General features: G+C 36.2%; 3 protein-coding genes across 3 annotated transcripts; 2 read left to right on the top strand and 1 right to left on the bottom strand.

The window, feature by feature from the left end:
* Positions 1 to 7,582: 7,582 nt before the first annotated feature.
* Positions 7,583 to 8,542, top strand: LOC134496619 (olfactory receptor 14A16-like). Its single transcript, XM_063302332.1, has one exon. The coding sequence runs from the start codon at positions 7,583 to 7,585 to the stop codon at positions 8,540 to 8,542; it is 960 nt and encodes a 319-aa protein (XP_063158402.1).
* Positions 8,543 to 12,491: 3,949 nt separating this feature from the next.
* On the top strand, positions 12,492 to 13,451 carry LOC134496618 (olfactory receptor 14A16-like). Its single transcript, XM_063302331.1, has one exon. It carries the CDS (start codon positions 12,492 to 12,494, stop codon positions 13,449 to 13,451), a length of 960 nt encoding a protein of 319 aa, XP_063158401.1.
* Positions 13,452 to 17,217: 3,766 nt separating this feature from the next.
* LOC134495501 (olfactory receptor 14C36-like) lies at positions 17,218 to 18,132 on the bottom strand. The gene has a single exon (XM_063300995.1). The coding sequence runs from the start codon at positions 18,130 to 18,132 to the stop codon at positions 17,218 to 17,220; it is 915 nt and encodes a 304-aa protein (XP_063157065.1).
* Positions 18,133 to 20,266: the final 2,134 nt, after the last annotated feature.

Here is a 20,266-nt window from a genome sequence, read left to right as displayed (position 1 = left end):
TTTGTCCTCTTTACATTGTTTAGACTAAGAATTGGTATATGGATAGAAAATGTCACGACTGGCATGGATTGGGAAAAAATCTACTTTTCATTCTTTTATCCACCTTTCTAAATACTATCAAGCAGCACCAATTAAAATTCAGTCATGATGGCAATAGGACACATCCTTTATCGCCCAATATTATCTCAACTTTCAAGGCATTCCATATCTTTGTTATCAGCACCTTTTCCCTCAGAAGCTATGCTGATGCAAAATCAGATTGAATATCTTGCATCCTTTATGTAATTTCTGTTTAACTGGAATCATTTTGTCAGTAAGGACAGCTGTGGAAATATAAAAATTATGGTAACTACTCCGAATAATTTATTATTTCTTATCTGTTCAATGTGCAATGGAGATACAATGTGTGGATGTCAGGCCCAGCCCAAGAACAACATACAAGCAGGCCAGCCACAGTACAGTTCTTTATATGCTTACACCATAGAGACAGAATCTTGCCAGACTAACCCTGGGCTACTCTAATGTAAAGGATATACCCTGGGTGATTCTAGGGAGTGGCGATTCTGACTCTCTTTCTCTTCACAGGGTCCAACTCCAGACTGTGTTGTCTATTGTCTGGCGCCCTCCCCTCCTTGGAAAGTGCTCCCTGCTTCCTCAGAACCGTCTGCATTACTGTAGTGCATCATATCACCTCCCCCCTTGTAGACACATTCCATCACAGCAGAATAGTTTTAAATCATCAGAAAACAAGTGAGTGACAGCCTGCTGTTGCACATTGCTCTGTAGAATCTTGTCACACATACACTCAAACAGATCCTCTTTTTTTTAGTGGACAGCAGAAGCCTGAGAGTACAATGGATAATCACAACTTCCCCATAGCCTGTATTTTCTTGTTAAGAAAGGAGATGGTGGTATGCAGAGCTGACAAAGAAGATGGAGACTGAAAACAAAAGAGAACAGAAGATTTGGAGAACAAGAATGGAAAGAGGAGAAATGAAGGTGTAACAGCCAGCAACCCAAGATGGATCTAGGCAGCATTGGTTCTTGAGAATTTGGAAATTGGGAAAACAGGAAAGAGGAATGTTGGCTAGTGATCCCAGAAAGGAATGGGCAGCTTTAAGCTGCTAAAGGAGGTTAGTTGGAAGAACCTGAAGTCACCTGAAGTGTTCCAGGGTGAATTCCAGGGAAGATTGCTAAAAGATTGCAAGTTTGAGAGAAACACCACCCCCCCCCCCCAAAAAAAAAGCTTGAGGTACAATGAGACCTTTTGACTAATCACAAATGACTTCTCAGAAGCTGACGAGAGAGACAAGTGAAACCAATTCTGCCAGTCAAAGAGACTCAAAGCCTGAAAACGAGGGTTCCAAGTAGAACCACTACTGCTGACATTTTTCTCAGTAGGACATAGGAACCTAATATAGGAGCACCAATACACATATTAGAATAGTAATTACAGAAAGGCCTGTACCAAAATGGCTGCTACTTTATAACAGACTTCGTAATACTGTATCTGTGAGAGAAAATTCCAAGAAAAATGTATTACTACTGAAGGCACATAAAGATAATGGCGAATGTCTGTCTGTCTGTCTGTCTGTCTGTCTGTCTATCAGTGACAGAACACACATTTCTTTTAATTCTGAAGATAAGAGCTTTGTTCCTCCCCACTGTTCCCCATAAAAATCATCGTAGGTTTCCTACTTCTTCTTAAATACTTTTTTAGTCTGAAATGCTAAATATTTTCAGCCAGGTATAAATGTCTGTATCTCAGAAAAAAACAGATTTGACACTGTTCTGTGGGTGATATCCATATTAAATCTCAGTATTTCTAAATTTATCCTTAAACATCTGAAACATAGTGCACACTATGCCATTTTAGTTAAGTACCTTTTTACCTTTCTAGTAGTCTAGTTTTGTGAATATACTGGTTTAGCCAAGGATTTTTACTCATCAAGTGTATTATAGAAACATTTTCCATTAAAAAGTATCAGCATCCTGCCTCATGTCATATAATAATATGAAAAAAAGGCTTTAAGAATTTTCCATATGACATGACTACTCTTTCTTAAAATATATGCATTATCCAAATAGACTAAGGTACAAATGAAATGAAATGAAATGAAATGAAATGATTTGAAATGAAATGAAATGAAATGAAATGGAATGGCATGAACAAAACAAACAAAACAAAACAAAACAAAACAAGGTAATGATTTTTAATCCTTCAGGAGTAGGACATGGGAGCAGGACTTGTCCATCTAATCAAAGCCCTACACTTTGTCTACGTATGCTGCAAGCACTAACTTGAATTTTATGAGTCCCCTGTGAGTGTCCCTGGTTTGACTTTTGGTGACAACATGATGCATACAGGTAGTTTCCTTCAAAAAATCCACAAAGTGTTGTGTGCCAGTTGTGCCCTTTCCTAAATTGGGAAGATCTGCTCACAGTCACTCATGCCCTAGTCACCTCCAGCTTGGACTACTGTAACACACTCTACATGGGGCTGTCCTCGTAGAGTATTTGGAACCTTCAGCTGGTGCAGAATGGAATGGCACAGGCAGTTATGTGTCCCCTAGAAGAGCACATATTATCTGCTTCACAAGCTGCAATGGCTGCCAGTCTGCCTCCGTGTCCAATTCAATGTCCTAGTTTTGACCTTAGAGCCCTTCATGTCATGGAAGAAGGTTATCAGAAGGACTGCCTCTCCCCAGTTACATCAGCCCATCCCATTAGATCTGGCAGAGAAGGCATGTTGTGGTTACCATCTGACAGGGACTTGTCTTTAGTGAATGACAGGAGGCGGGTCTTCTCTGCTGTGGCACTTGCCTTTTGGAACATTCTTCCTGCCTGAAGTCAGGTTAGCTGCACCCTGCTATGCCTCTGGAAGTCCCCCAAGAACTGGTTATGTCACCAGGCCTGGGCGTCCAATGGAACTGCTTAATGGATTTGTAGCAACCAAGTACCAACTATTACTAGCAAGTGCTTAGCTTTTTTAAGATAACACATGATTGTTGGGGTGTTCCCTGGACTATTATTTAGAATTTCTTGTCAAACATTCCCATTTTGTTTTTATTTTAAGCTATTTTCCAAGTCCCAACTACAGCTGTTTATGTGCAAGTAGTTAGCCAAGAAAACCAAAACCAAAAACAATTATGCATTTGTCACAGACTTTAGAAATTAGTCTGAAAGCAGTCTCAATGTCCAGCATAGCACTTGCTGTATAGATTAAAGGCAGTATGAACAAGGCTCTAAGCACATTTTGCCACACCTACATGGATTTAGGGCTGCGGACATAAACTAGGCTCCTGAGAAATGGCCCCTTGAGGATACTTACACACATCCCATAGATGAACCTGTTTTTATCTAGTCCTCTCACTTCAAAGGAAATTGTTTGAACAACATTTCAGCCCATCGTGAAACCTGCCAACTGGTACATTAGAAAAAGTTCAGATATTTGGCCTCCTATTGCAAGTTTTGAAGCCTACAAAGCAGAATGGAATATAAGTCAAGAGTTAGGGAATTCCTTCTACATGGATTCCCTGATACAGAGAGGCTCTGGATAGTCCACATTGTTTTTTTCATAATATATATCGCAGCCCTCATGGAAAATCTCATCATTATCATGGTCATGGTTTCTAGCCATCAGCTCCATTCACCCAAGTATTTTTTCCTAGTCAATCTATCCTTGCAATCTATCAGTGGATGTTAGTGGGGATGTCCATTATGATATCCAACATTTCCTTTTCTCCTCCTCCTACCTACCCGATCTTTTACTTAACAAGGAAAAGTAGTTTGTTTGCTCTTTCACAGTAGATATTTGAAAGAATATGACCTAAAGCAACCAATGGGCATTTGGGTTTGGACAGGTGAATTTAATTGATTTACTCTGCCTTGGGAAAATAAATCTGTGATACCAATAAATTTGATCCACCTTGGATTCCAACTTCACTCAGTTCCATGGCACAGCCATGTACTTTATACTTATAAAGTTGGTTTGCATTGGATGACAGAGAACAAGTCTCTGGGGATACAAAACAGCATACACAAAGACACACACACACACACACACACTGTACATACTGTTTTGTATCCCCAGAGACTTGTTCTCTGTCATCCAGTCTTTTTCTGTCTGGAGACACAACAGCAGCAAAAAAGAAGGAACAGAGAAAACATGATATTTCAGACTGGAACAGGAAATACATGATAAGTTCAAAGAAAAGTGCTAAGAGATTAGGTAAGTCCTGTCTTTGTTTACTTTAATGTTAAAAAAAAACCCAAGCCGTTTCTCACTTCCTTAGACAACTTTAATACATCAAACTTCAACATATTTAATTGTTGATCTCGTCAACATTAAGAAATTAAAAAGCAACAGTGGAACAGCTGGGTTTTTTTCATAATCTATAACCAAAAGAGGCTCTTTTGTCATAATTAAAGTAGTCCTGAGAGATTCTATCTTATGAGCAGATACAATCCATGGAAATTTCAAAATATGCTAATTAATTGCAATTCTTGGATATGGATATGATTTTAAAAGTTATTGTTAAGGTCAGGCATCCAGGATTTCCTGCCACCTTTACTGCCCTTACCATCTAACAATATCAAAGGGAAAATGTCTTTGCTGAAAATCATTTTCATGCTCTTAAAATGATAACACGTTGAACATTTCCATGCAGGTCAAGCATAAATCATTAAGCATTTGTTGAGGGGTTACAATTAAAAGCCTAAGTGAAAAAGTGGGGTATGTATACAAAAGTGAAGAATGCAGTCTCCCATAGACTCCTTACTTGCACCTTTCTTTCCTCTCTCTCTCTTTTTCGGCATATTCTTACCTTACAAGTACCCTTAAGAACTCAACAATATGGATTTATTCTGAGAAAAATGCCCAGATATTAAAATCTGTGGATTAGTTCACATCTGGACTACTAACATCATTTTGTTAAATGTCCTGTGAAAAAAGCATTGAGAAAACTAAATACAAGCAATTGTATTTCAGTTGCTTGAAATACAATTGCAATTCTTGTCTATAATTTTCTTTTCAATACATATCACATCCCTCTTTCTCCCCACAATAGATACATTTTTTATACATAAAGTAACTATCTCTAATAGACTTTTTCATCAGCACCTTTCTAAAATATATATGTCCTATACAATTTGGCCAGTTATTTTTCCTCTGCAAATTTCCCAAATGTATGCTTCCTTTGACATACATTCTTTTAGTCAATAAATATTTCAAAAGGGATGCTAACAAAATTCATGAAATTCTATGTCCATTTAAATACATGCATTCTTTTAAATCCCGATTTTATACTGACCTTTCAGTCAAAAAATTAAATGCTATGATTGGAGGATCGTAGTATACAAAATGTATTGTATAGAGTAATAATTAGTTCAGATAGATAGATAGATAGATAGATAGATAGATAGATAGATAGATAGATAGATAGATAGATAGATAGATAAGGTCAGAAGAGAAATGGAAAATTTGAACATTACTCTCTTAATAAATAGGTTACATTTCTGGTGTTACAACTCCTTTTTCAAATATTTGCTTTCAGCTCCTAAACAGAATAAAGCAGCTACCCTGCTGAATTTGCATTTTTCAGAAATTAAGATCCAGGATTATCTGATTTATGCTATCACCTTAGTCTGCTTTTTACATAATCCTATACCATTAAATGGACAGTGTGAGCTTGGCTTAGTGTGATATGTGGATCAAGCCGCTTTAATTCATAAATGTAGGGATATGTTTGGACTAGACCAGTCTGGCTCCTTTAACAACTCATTTTTAAAATAAACCATCATTCACTATAATTGACTAACCCAGCCAGTATGATTACTGGTGGCATTCAACTGGAAAACAAAGAGATGTTTTCTCTTTTGAGGTTGTTAAAATAAGTGTAGAATACTCCTTCCCAGACTAGTTGGTTTCACAGTTCACAGTAACGCAGCAAGACAATTTTCAATAATTCTCTCTTTGATGATTTATGTCACATGCTTTATTTTTAGAAACCTGGACATGTTTTATGCCTATCTGACTTCAATTCAACTTGATGATGAGATTAGGTGATGAAGACAACTCAGTCAGTATTGTTAAGATGAAGAGGGATTCTGTGTAGTCTTGCATCCTTTTTGATACTTTCCATAGCCAAAAGAGTATTCTGCACTCTATATTATTGAAATAGCTTCAATAGTACATTTCTCACTTGAGATATCACTGATATGGGTGAATGCATCATTCATAGACAGAGATTAGCTATCAGTATTTCCTTCCATTTAAATTTTGTCCAATAGAGAATTTAAAGAAGAAATAATCTATTGATGTTTTCTTCCTATTGAGAAATCGAATCTTTTTTTAGAAATTCTCTAGCCTATTTCCCTGAAAACAATGTTGAATTTTTCCCTGAATTGCCAGCATATGGGGGGAAAATGGAGCAGTGATTAAAGTGAATATCCATAGCACCAGAATGATTATTTTATAATCAAATACTTCTTAGGTTTTATACTCTTCAGCAGGTTATCATTCTTTTGGTCTACATGTCCTGATTACATTATTTTATTCATCAATACTACATAAAAAACATCCAAAACCTTCCATAAGGAAAAAGTTTTTCTTTTACTTTTTTTTTAACATAATGTGGTAACCATTACCAGCACTTGCTATGTCCCCATCCTATCACATATACCTTGAACATATTTTTATTTCAAGTGGAATGAAGATATCAGTATATTTCTTTTATGAAGAGACTTTGTCCTGTTAGCTGGATAAAATTGAAACTGTGGTCATGTGTTGCTACAGTCCCAATTTTGTTATGTACGTACATACGTACATACATATGTATGTATGTCTATAAGAGCTGTTGACTGTAATAATAAACTTGTCAAAGCATTTCAGTTTCTTAGCCAATGTTCTAAATTATTTGTGTGCTGGGTGATGTGTCATTTTGGCTATTTATGTTTTCTGGTGACCGTCTATAATAACCTGTTTATATATTTCATGTAAGGAAGGACTGAAATAATTGTCCAAGTTTCCTTCCCAACTATACGTCTGAAAATCCAGTTCCCCTAAAATGGAAAGGCTAACCAAAGTTGAGTGCTGACTTTCTTGTCTGACTTGGATTTGGGGATAAATATTTTGTATAAGAATAGACTATAATTTTAAGGTATATGCATGCTGTGAAAATGAGTTGAAGGAAACTTGGAAGGGGGAAAAAAAGGATATGGCTGTTTTAAGAGACACTTCCAGCTAATGCAGAAGCCTGAAAAAAGACATGGCTGCTTTAGAGTGTACTAGGGAGTGCTTGTAGACCTGAAATGCCAGAGATCTTCCTACAAATCCCTCTTGAACAGTCCTGCAACTGGGGGAGGGGGCAAGCAGGCCATGTGCCCCAGGCACTGTGCTGGTGGGGTGCAAAAATTAGCACTGGGTGAGGCGCCAAAATGAGTTCTGGGGGGGCACCAAAATGGGCGCGGAATCCACGTTTGCCTCAGGTGACACAGACCCTAGTTGCGGCCCTGCTCTTGAAGCTTGGAAACACCTAATTTTAACTTTTCTTTTCTTCTAGATGCTATACCTCTTAACAAAATGGATAATACATCATCTGCTTCTGATTTTCTGCTCCTTGAATTCTCAGCAGTCCGGGAATTCCAGATTCTACACTTTCTTCTGTTCCTGATGTTATATCTGGCAATTGTATTAGGGAATCTTATCATTATTTCTGCTGTTATTTTTGATGATCATCTCCACACTCCCATGTATTTCTTCCTGATGAATCTGGCCATTCAGGATCTTGGCTCCGTTTCAACTATTATCCCCAAATCCATGGGCAATTCTTTCACGAACACTAGAAACATTTCTTACTCTGAATGTGTGGCTCAGGTTTTCTGTTTTGTGTTCTTTGTTGGATCTGATTTCTTTCTCCTTACTGTCATGGCATATGATCGGTATGTTGCCATTTGCAATCCACTGCAATATGAAGTGCTGATGAATAGGCAAGCTTGTACACAAATGGTGCTTTGTGTTTGGCTAACTGGAATTTTCTATGGAGCAATGCACACTACAAGTACCTTTGCAGTCCCTTTTTGTTCCAATGTTGTCAATCAGTTCTACTGTGAAATCCCACAGTTAATAAAGCTATCCTGCTCTGACTCCTACCTAGCCGAAATTGCTATTCTGGCAATCAGTGCTATGATAGGGCTGGGTTGTTTCATCTTCGTCATCATAACATATGTGCTGATCTTTACAGCAGTACTGAGAATCCCTTCTGTTCATGGAAGGCAAAAAGCCTTTGCTACCTGCCTTCCACACCTCATTGTATTTTCTACATTTATATTTACTGCGTGGTTTGCCTACTTAAAACCACCTTCTAACACTCCATCTGGTTTGGATTTGGCATTGACTATGATATATACCTTCATCCCACCTCTGCTGAATCCAGTGATCTACAGCATGAGAAACAGAGAGATCAAGGTTGCCCTTGCAAAATTATTACTTTCAGCATGTTCTTCTATGGAAACCTATTTTAAGTTTATCACATCACAGTGAGTTTTGCAAAGGCTTAATCACTTTCATATATTTCAGAGAAATCAAAAAATATTTTAATCAGGACATCTCCAAAATTTAGGCAAAACCATGTCCATTGCTCCAGAAAGCAATTGACCCTAATATAAATTGACTCATTGAAAAATAAGCATCAGCTCAGATATTTCTTTTCCCTGAAGTAATTTGGAAAAAAAGTATTTAACATTTTGATTCAACTTGAATCATCCGTTTGGATTGAGGTGTCAGTCTAAATCAGTTTCAGCCGGCCCACACAGCCCTCCATGAAATCCTAAGAAGCAAAAAAAACCCTTATTCTGATACATCTATGATGTAGCTCCATTCAATTCTACCATGCCTCTTAATTTTTATTTATTTATTTTCTATCCCACTTTTTTTTTTTTTTTATAAATAACTCAAGCTGGCCAACACACCTCATACTCCTTTCTGCTCCTATTTCCCCCAAAACAGCCACCCTGTGAGGTGAGTTGGGCTGAAAGAGAGTGACTAGCCCAAGGTCACCCAGCAGGCTTTCATGCCTAAGGCAGGACTAGAACTCACAGACTCCTGGTTTCTAGCCCAGCACCTTAACCACTAGACCAATGGAATCTAAGATCCACATCTCACTTTGTAGAAGGATGAGATAACCTCACCAGGACAATTTGTTCCCTTTCAAATGTTCTTATGGGTATAAACAGGCATTCTAAAGCTCACACCCTGCCCAGAGTTACCTTTTGTGAGATGAGTGGCCATATAAATTTGATAATAAAATAAAATAATAAAAAAAAATAATGCAATTTTGCAGTAATTCTGGTCTGTGATAGTAATAAAATACTCAATGAATTGATTGATAATTTTTCAGTGCTCACAGTGGAGTTATTACAGTACAGGATTTTGTATAGGGACACCTAAAACACCATTTTTTTTCAGAAACCTTTTTACCATGGAACAGTAATAAATAATAATAAATCTGAGTTACAGACATCCTTAAGGATAACTGATATTAGGGCTGTGCAGTGTTTGAATCTGCAGGGGAAAAGATCCTTTGGAGAACCTGTTGAAAACATCTTTAAAAGCTTAACTGCTGTGAGTATCCACTGAAGGAGGATTTGATAATGAACTAAGATGACCAAGGATTTGTAGCAGCTTCCCTATGAAGAAAGGCTATGCCATTTGGGGCTTTTTAGTCTAGAAAGGAAATGAAACAGATGGGACATGTTTGAGGTGTACAGAATTAAGCATGGGATGGGGGGGAGAAAATGGGCAAGGAGAATTTCCTCTTCCCAAAATACTAGAACCAGAGATTACCCAATGAAATTGAATCCTGGAAGAAACAGGACAAACAGGTTATGTTAAAAAAATAACATGCAGTTTAACCTTGGAATGTGTTGCCACGAGCTATGGTGGTGGCTACCCACTTGGCTGGCTTCAAAAAAGGATTGGGACACTTCACAGAAGTCATGGGGATTAATGGCTATTAGCCCTGACAGTAGTATGACCACCTATGAGGGTCATCTGCTAGGAGACTGATGGGCTTCCATAAACAGTTGGTTGGCCACTGGGAGAACAGACTACTGGATGAGTTGGGCCAAGTGTCCAATCCACTGCTTATGTTCTTATGTAATCCATTACCTATATTGCCTATAAGGTTACCTATATTGCCTAAGTTGTTTATTCGTTTAGTCGCTTCCGACTCTTCGTGACGTCAGGGACCAGCCCATGCCAGAGCTTCCTTATATTGCCTATAAGGTTACCTAGATTGCCTGTGGCCCCTTAAGAATAATGTGAATGTGGGATAGGACATAGAGTTGTCATGGAGAACCACAGACTGTTGGAAGGAGTCATGCAGGATTAGATGGAAGTTGTGCAGATCTTTATGCTATTTTACATTAACCAGCAGAAGTGGTCCAAGGTCATATTTAGGCACAGCCATTCTATGATAGTAAATGTAGCCACAGTTTAGGGTTCCCTACAAGGTTTAAGCATAAATAGTCATCCTGTTTGGGATTAAAAAAAAAACAAAAACGTCTGTGGTTCTTTTTTGTGTAGTGGTTGCTTTGATAGTTCTTGTTGTAAATTTAAAAGGCTAAGTATATGGAGTTTCAGAATTAAAATAAAAAATAAAAAATGATCTTTCTTAGACACAGATTACATCCATATTTCTACAAGAAAACATGTAGAAGACTGTAATACAAAATTTCATTGTTGCAGTAAAATCTCATTGGAAGAAGTTTCTTGTTCAAAATATTAATCATGGACTTCCCCACATTCTTCTTAATTAATTATTAAATCTGAATATCAAGGCACAGAAACAGTTTTAGCAGAGTACTACAGAGTACACAGTAGTATCAGCCAGATGTAAATGTTGGTTCCTCAGAGAAAAAGCAACTTTTGCAATAAGCTATGAGTTACTACTGTGTTAACACACCAGAGTACTATCAAACATAGCATTAAATGTATGAAACATAATGTGCACTGAAATGCATACATATTAAATGACTTTTTATTTTGGCAGCATTCTGCTCTTAAAAATATACCAATTAACTACAAATTTAAATTATGTAATTATATTGAAATGTATTTAATAATACATCCATAGAAGTTAAGAGGGTAATATGAGAAACTATGAAGAAAGCAAATAAAAGCCACATATTTGGGATATGAAATGAATTGAAATGAATTGATAACAGATTTGGAAGATCACTGAAAGAGAATCAGTAAATCAGACTAAAGGTTCTCAAATATAACCCAAGGAAGAAAAAGTTTCATAAGGTGTAATACAGCAGTGAGAAATCTGACAATCCATGTACAGCCAGTAATTTTGTTCCAAACTTTCCTATTCATTATCCTTTAATCATCAGCCTAAGAGGGGATTACAATGGGAAAGAGAGCACTCCATTTTCCATCATCCCATCCACACTGAAGGCTTTTGGATTGCTGTAGATATTCTGTGATCTCTTTATCGCTCTATCCCTCTCTCTCTCTCTCTCTCTCTATTTATCTATCTTATCACTCTCTTTCTCTCCCTCTCTATCTGGCTAACTTTTTCTCTGTCCCTGTCCCTCTCCCCTTCTGTGTCCCTGTTTCTATCTAGCTAGATAAAGCTCTATACTTTTTGTATGTGTGTTGCAAGCACCACCTTGACTTCTCTGAGTCCACTGTGGGTGTCCCTGGTTTGACTTCTCATGATAACATGTTAACCAAAGGTCATTTCCTTCAAAAAAATAGGAAACATGATTTTCTATTTCCACATTCCTCCTCCTCCTACACCTCTTCCTCCTCCTATGTCCTAGCCTACCTCTTTGGTAAAACCTGGTGATATTTCATCAAGGCATAAGTAGTTTCCAGTATAAACAGTACAGATAATAAAATAAACAACTAAATTTGAGTAACTAATGGATTTGTACTAACCAAGAGCTAACCATTACTAGGAAAGGATTAGTTTTTTTTAAGATAAGCCTGCATTAGTTGGCATTACATGAAATAATACTTGGAATTTCTTTGCAAACATTCCCATTATTTTTATCCAAACTATTTGCCCAGTCCCTACTACAGCTGTTCATGTGCAAGTAGTTAGCCAAGAAAACCAAAACCAAAAACAATTATGCATTTGTCACAAAGACTTTAGAAATTATCTTGTGCTGGAATCAAAGGAGTCTGAAAGGCCAGTATAGTACTTGCTGTATAGATTAAAGACTGTGAACAAAGCTCTAACTACACTTTCCCACACCTACATGGACTTAGGGCTGCTAAAGTATACTAAGCTCCTGCGAAATGGGCCCTTGAGAATAATTACACACAGACCATAGATAAACCTCTGTTTTTATCTAGCACTCTCACATCAAAGGAAATTGTTTGAACATCATCCACTCCATTGTGAATAGTGCCACAGTTACCTGAGAAAAGGGTCCGAGGTTTGGCCTCCTGTACCAAGCTCTGAAGTCTACAAAGCAGAATGGAAAATAAGACAAGACCGAGTGAATTCCTTCTGCATGGATTCCCTGATACTGAGGAGCTATGGATGGTCCACATCATTGTTTTTTTCCTAATATATTTGGTAGCCGTCATGGAAAATCTCATCATCATCACAGTCATGGTTTATAGCCATCAGCTCCATTCACCCATGTATTTTTTCCTAGTCAATCTATCCTTGCAAGATCTTGGCTCCATCTCTGTCACAGTTCCAAAGTCCATGCTGTATTCCTTAATGAGCACTGAAACCATTTCTTACTCTGGATGCCTCTGCCAAGTTTTCTTCCTTGTTTTCTTCATGCTGTCTCATTTCTTTCTCCTTGGTGTCATGGCATATGATCGTTATGTAGCCATCTGCAATCCATTGCGTTATGAGACTGTACTGAACAAAAAAGCCTGCATCCACATGGCAACCAGTGCATTTATGGGTGGCTTGTTTTATTCAATGATCTACATGGTACTTTTATTTGGATTGGAGTTCTGTTCCAGGATGATCAATCCGTTCTTCTGTGAAATCCCTCAGTTGCTCAAGATCTCTTGCTCTGAGTCACATCTTGCAGTAGTCTGGGCTCTCATCTTTGGTACTTCTTTAGCTTTTCTCTATTTCGCTCTAATTTATTTTTCTTACGTTCAGATCTTCAGAGCAGTTTTTAGAATCCCATCCACCCAAAGGAAGCAAAAGGCCTTCTCTACTTGTTTACCCCATCTCATAGTTATTTGTCTGTTTGTGGTAAGTGGCAATTTTGTATACCTGAGAGCCACATCCAGCTCCCCATCAACATCAGATATCTTGATTTCCATGTTTTACTGTCTGGTGCCACCAGTCATGAATCCACTGATCTACAGCATGAGGAACAAGGAACTCAAAATGGCATTCAGGAAGCTGATCCTCAATATTTCTTCTAATACCTTACATAAATTTTCTCAGTTATGTGTACTTTAGGAAATGCCTAAACGGGCCATTTTGCAGTATATTTCATCTTCAGTGGGTGAGTTGGACATATACTGAACCATCATTTCCTAAGCTTATTAATTGATAAATAAAAATGCTATTGATTCAGTGGGTTAGGCTTAGGCTTTCTCTGAGTGCAATTGATGCAGCTACAATTCCTTTCTGTAGCTTTATTTATTTATTTATTTATTTATTTATTTATTTATTTATTTATTTATTTATTTATTTAAAGCATTTGTATAGGCACTCATCTTAAGACAAGTCTGAGCAGCTTACAACCAAGAGCCTTAATCTACTCAAAGACTATTATTGTCACAGACAGAGATCTAGACAAAAATCTTCGTGATACAACATAAAGAAATACAAGTGAATGCTAAGTGTGCTGTTAAATTTCATACACCTTTTCCTCTAAAAGAGAAAATAACCCATTCATTATTTTTCATATTACTTATATTCAATGGCAAACCTAGTAGAAACATATAGAAAATATGTTTCAGATTGTGCTTCTTTCTATATATGATTTCTTTAAATACAACTTTTATACTGGCTGTCTTATTAGATTTTTTTTCCCCTCACGAAATGTTGATTTTAATTGATTATTTCACCTGAATAAAATTTGTATACCTGTCTAGAGATATTATTAGAGAAAAACAAAATAAAAACAAAACAAAAAATACATGTTCTTTTATGCACAGAAACCAACAAGCAAAGTTGCTTTCATGGATGAATAACATTCTGTTTGTTATGATAAAGCTTTTGGAGAATCTTGGTTGTATGCAGTGTACTGAATAGCAGAATTATGAAGGGTAGAACTAGAAGAAAATAGGAGGGAGGAAATTAAAATAGCTGAAAGGTACTCTGTTATGCTGTAAGAGGGAGGAGGGAATGAAATGTTTTACCTATAGCAGCCCTTTTCATGTATCCTTGAAATTGTAGTACTGAGTGTTATTTTGTGGCAAGGAATATATGAAAAGTAATTCTATTGTGGATAAAATGCATTTTAAAAATAAATAAATGCAAAAAATCCTGTTTCCCCAAGTGACCAAAGAATATGTGAGAGGGGTGGGGGGTGGGGAGGGCAATTCCAATTCAGGCACAAATGATGAATCTCCAGAATTTTGCATCATCACCCTATCCAGTGTCCAGTGCTGTTCCATGCTTACCACAGTTGTGACTATTAAATGTTACATTTTCCTATCGCTACATTGAAAGATATTGGACAATCATGAGGAGCAGCAGTATCCACTTTGGAGTAGAGTAGTATAAATATATACCCTTCTGAAAGAGTTGGGTGGGTAGATCTACCTTAAATATTCATATAACCTTCATCATCTTTGTCATTGACCTGCCTAAGTTGTACTGTTACACAGTCATAGGGAACTCTTCTCGTTTATTACGAGCTGAGTGTGATGAGTATGAAATGTTCCCTCCCTCGGTCCTCCCTCCCTTCCTCCCCCCTCCCTTCTTTCCTTCCTTCCTTCCTTCCTTCCTTCCTTCCTTCCTTCCTTCCTTCCTTCCTTCCTTCCTTCCTTCCTTCCTTCCTTCCTTCCTTTTTTAAAAAAATTGAAGACCTTCTGTCTCTTCCATCTCTCTAATTCTCTATCTCTCTCTGTATGTCTCATCTTTCTATCATAAACTACCCTACAAATTAAGTCTCCCCTTTGGGGGGAGACGGGGGGTGACAGAAATGTGAAATATAAATGCAGAAATACATAAATAAGAAATATACAATGGAAATACAGTGGGTTATTTTTATTATACTACTAACAATACTGTTATAAAAAATGGCAAGACATTCAATTTTACTTATGCAAATAAACAATATTTTATCTCTACTATCCTGAAGAGAATATTAAATCAAATTTATTAAATCCATCCAAGTTTTACTACATGAAGTACCATATGGTACCATCCAACATACCACGTTTAAAATTTTGTCATTCTATTTATTTATTTTAATTAATATGTTTATTACATATTCTATAATAGTTTAAGTATTTCAATGCTGCACAGTGCCCAGATGTTCTATATGGAAGTACATAATATGATGTGCGGTCCATTAATACTTTAAATAAATAGATAATAAAGAGCCTCACATTCTCTAACCCTTATACAAAGGAAGGCTTTTCAGAATAGAAGGATTATGTCATATTCCATGTTTCATCTTCTTTTTCTCTGTATCAACAATGGGTATACTTCAAGGGCTTCCGTGAACTACATTCCTGAACCTCTGATTTTCATCTCAGAGAGAATTTTTCTTATGAAGGGCTTTATTTATTTATTTCTAAAGTATATTATGGGTTACTCAAGATATTTGTGTTCCTCAGGATAGTTTCCAATGATACACAGTGATGCACAATATTTCGGCCTCCTAAAATAAATGAAAAACAGTATAAGAATGAAACTAAGCTGAGCTTCCATCCCCTTTCCTTTGGGAGGACTATTATAACAAATGTATATTTGTTAACATCCCCCCTTTTTTTTAATTAGGAGCAGTAAAACATTAATAGGAATAGAATTATATTTGAAAAATTAAGAGTATGTTTGAGACTTAGATTCTGTGTCTATGACATTGCAGTCAAACACAGAAATTACTATTGATAATCATACAGTATATGGAGACTTAAGTTCAAATAGTGACTATTCTATAGAAGAAAGCACAACAAAGCTAACATTTTTTTCCTTACTTCATTTCTTTTTTGCACCAGATAACTTCTGGCATTCCTCTTTCATACTGAATCAAAAAGATATCCTTATGAAACTTTTGAAACGCTGACATGGGACATCAACATGCAACATTTTTTAAATGTGTTGTCAAAATTTGGATCATCATTTTTGTAGAAAGTTTCAAATATAATTTCTCCTGCTGAGGATATGCAAAATGATTTGCATGCCACATTTATCACTAAGGTAATTCTGGGATGTTTATATAAGAGGTAACTTCAGGTAATAGGCTGTATGTCAGTTAGGTTGTAGGAATGGACGTGCTCATGTAATGCAAGCAATATTTTAGCTCTTTCCAGGATTCAAACAACTTGTTCACTGAGGGGAGATGTGGAGATGGAGTATTCCCTCTCTGAAAAACCTCCCTCTTATTGGGGAATATGTATATTGACTGTTTATTTATACAGATAATTTTCTTAAGATTTTTGATTATAATAATGAAATCTAATACAAACCAAATTTAAAGAAAGAAAAAAAGAATAGAAAGAAAGCATAAAAGTGCAAGAAAAAAAATGGGGAATGGAGAAAGAGATTAAAAATTTAGGTAGAGGAAAGATTTACAAACCTATAAAATGTTGTAAAATGTTATAACAATAAAAATACTGAAGGAGACTTCTGTAAAATGGAATCAGAAAATAGTAGTCACAAAACCAACAATGTCAGTAATGTTGCCTGCTTCTATGGATAGACAATATTGAAGAAATGACAGACGTAGAATAAATTTTATTTGACAAGATAGAGATGTTATTGAGAGTGGATTTACAACTGACAGACCAAGACAATGATTTAGAAAAGGATGCTTCAGTGGATCTACAAAGAAACTGGCTGAGGTTTTAAAATTTAAAAGGGAAATAGAAATGAAAAAGTTTTAATTGAGTTCTATGCATGGTTTTTCTACCTATATCTGGCAGTTATTGCTGAAATTAACCTTTGACAGCAGTTTCCTACAATTATAATTGCTGCACAAAGAGATTCATAGCTATGCACATTGCCTTTCTATAAAGTAATTGAATAATATATGCTTAGAACAATCTCAGAAACTTAATAGCTTTGATAGAGCATTTTTAATTTCCTGATTTCTCATGCTATAGATCATTGGATTTAGCATGGGTGGAATAATGGAGTAAAGTATAGTAATTGCCAAATCCAAGTGGGAAGGTTTCTGAGGTGGGGACCTAAGATAAGCAAAACATACAAGAATTAAAAATACAGAGAAAACAACAATATGAGGTAGGCAAGTGGACAGTGCCTTTTTCCTCCCTTGAACAGATGGGATTCTCAGGACAGCAGAGAAGATTTTTATATAGGTAATAATGATGAAGATGAAGATGCCAAGCAGAATCAGAACACTAAAAATTACAGCTCCAATTTCAAATAGGTATAAATCAGAGCAAGCAAGCTTAAGTAACTGTGGGATTTCACAGAAGAACTGGTTGACAACATTGGAGCAGAAAGGAGTTACAAAGGTCCCCCCAGTATGTAACCCACCATAGAGGAAGCCAATAACCCACACACTTCCAACCATTTGCATGCAAGCTCTCCTATTCATTATCAGTTCATATTGCAAAGGATTGCAAATGGCAACATAGCGATCATATGCCATGACTGTAAGAAGGGCAACATCACATCCTACAAAGGACACAAAGAAAATGACTTGAGCAACACATCCAGAATAAGAGATATGTCTGCTATTCAACAGATAATTGATCATGAATTTTGGGATAAGAACTGAGACAGAAGCAATGTCTTGGATGGCCAAATTCATTAGGAAGAAGTACATGGGTGTGTGGAGACGGTAATCAAAAACCACTGCAGAGATAATGAGAAGGTTCCCTGTTAGGGTCACTAAATATAAAACCAGAACTAAACAGAACTGTGCGATTTGCAATTCTTGAATTGATGAGAATTCAAGGAGCAGGAATTCAGAGATGGAGGATTGATTCTCCATTTCTTAAATTAATTACCAGCTGCAAGAAAACAAAACAGGAAAAAAATTAATATCATAGCCTCTTATAGTATAAAATTTGCATTTAAATATGAACACTTTTCGTGACGGAGGGGGAGACATGAAGAATCCATAAACTGTGTATTGGACGTTCGTTATCAAAGGATGTTTTCAATATGTATCCACCCCACCCAGGGTGAGAGACACAAATAACATATAAGTTGTTATAGACTCTTCAATCACGTATTATGGTTTGGCTGCTAGCTATAATAAGAATAGCCATCCTATTGTCCATTTGCCCTCTTTATCCCCACAGCGCTTCAAATGTCCTGAGGTTTAAATATAGGAATTACCCCCCTTCTTATTTTTGAAACTTTAAAAAGGGATGCCAAGGTATATCAAATTGGAAAGAATTTTAAAAAATAGTTGTGGCCAGTAACAGGTACCATTTAACTGTAACCCCTCTTTTTTGCATATAATATCCACATTCACACATATGTGGATAATTTATACATTCCCTGTTTGAAGCCTGAATATGGGTGCAAGCGGTGGCTTATACAAAGAAAGTAAAGGAAACCAGTTATAGGACAAATAAAACTTTACTTATCTACAACCATAATTATAGCATAGAGTATTTCTCACTTGTTCAGTTGTATAATCTTAAGCTGATCTCCTCAAGCTCTTTAATAATGATGAGCGGTTCCTCTGTGATCCTATATTATGTATGAATGTGGAAAAGTTGCAGTAATCAGAACTGGACAGGAACTGATAACCTTGGTTATCAGCATTCAGTAATGAGAACATGATATATTAAATCATAAAAGAAGCATTCATTTTAGTTAAGATTATGGCAAACAGATGATGCTGATGATTTTTACTGCATCATACTATTTTGTGATGTGTGTTTGTAATCTAAGGCCATGTTTCCTTACGAGTGTGATGCATGAATGATAATTCTGCTATCCTAACAACATCATGGATTATACCTTTAAGGACATGTTGTCTGAGACTGTTTTCACACATCACGGAATGGGTTGCATGACACATTCATGTCTCTTGAGAAAAAATTTAAAAGAAAAATATAGAGAAGTTGTAGGAATATGAACATCTGAACATTAGTATCTAATCAGCTGTTTTTTTCTCATAGTTCTTTGAACTTGGTTCTAGTGACATCCATGGCTGGTGAGTCAAAACATGGGTCTTGCTATAACAAAATCTGCACAGGTTTTCCAGAAAAAGCAGGAAGACCAATTAAGTGAAAAACCCTCATGGTTTTTTGGGTTTATATTCCACCTTTTTTCCTCTAAGAGCTCAGAGGTGAACATAGCACTCTGTCCTCTAATGTCTCCCAAAACGGTAAGTGTATCAGTTCAGTTCAATTTTATTATGGTCACTGGCCAGTACAAGATACTTTTCTGTAAAGATATACACATTAGCCTTAAAACATGAACCATCTGATTTAAAATAATTTTAAATTTGAATTTACAGGTTCCAATTAAATGTTAAAATATGTATAGACCATAATGTAAATGAGCCCTTTAATCAAATTTAAAAGCAATCTTATTAATTTACATTATCATGACTAATATTCTACAAATATAAGTATCTATAAAATATGATATATAAAATATTAAAAAGAGTAATAAAAGAGTCAAATATCATACATAAAGTGTGATATATAGACCACTTGAAGTTATTACAAGGGGTACATTACTACTTTTTTCCAATCATAATCTGATGAGAGAGGTGACTTATGCAATAAGAAAAGAAGGGGGATGATTGCCAGTGAAAAAGACATGATTGAAGAAATGAAGAGTGAAAAAATATATTATTCGGAAGAAGAAAATAAAGGAAAAAAATCTCAGCAAAACAGGTAGAGATTTTTTCTCATCATTATACTGATTTGTTTGATTGCCCAGCATGCAAACCATTTTAAAAGATTATTAAGATTGTGTATGCTGTCATCATCTTCCTCTCATTTATATCCCTTTGAACAGAGAATTATCTATATTTGAATTCTACCTCTAGCCATGCTTCTCTTTGGATGCCCATATCTCCAAATATACCATTTATTATTTGGGAGCTAATGGAATATTTTGTGAGAGAAATTGTGAGAGATTTATATACATATTCTCCA

This window comes from Candoia aspera, chromosome 4 (assembly GCF_035149785.1).
Source record: "Candoia aspera isolate rCanAsp1 chromosome 4, rCanAsp1.hap2, whole genome shotgun sequence".
NCBI classification, from domain to species: Eukaryota; Metazoa; Chordata; class Lepidosauria; order Squamata; family Boidae; genus Candoia; species Candoia aspera.
Note: the sequence above shows the minus strand (reverse complement) of the source record. Positions and strands in the feature narration are given on the sequence as shown.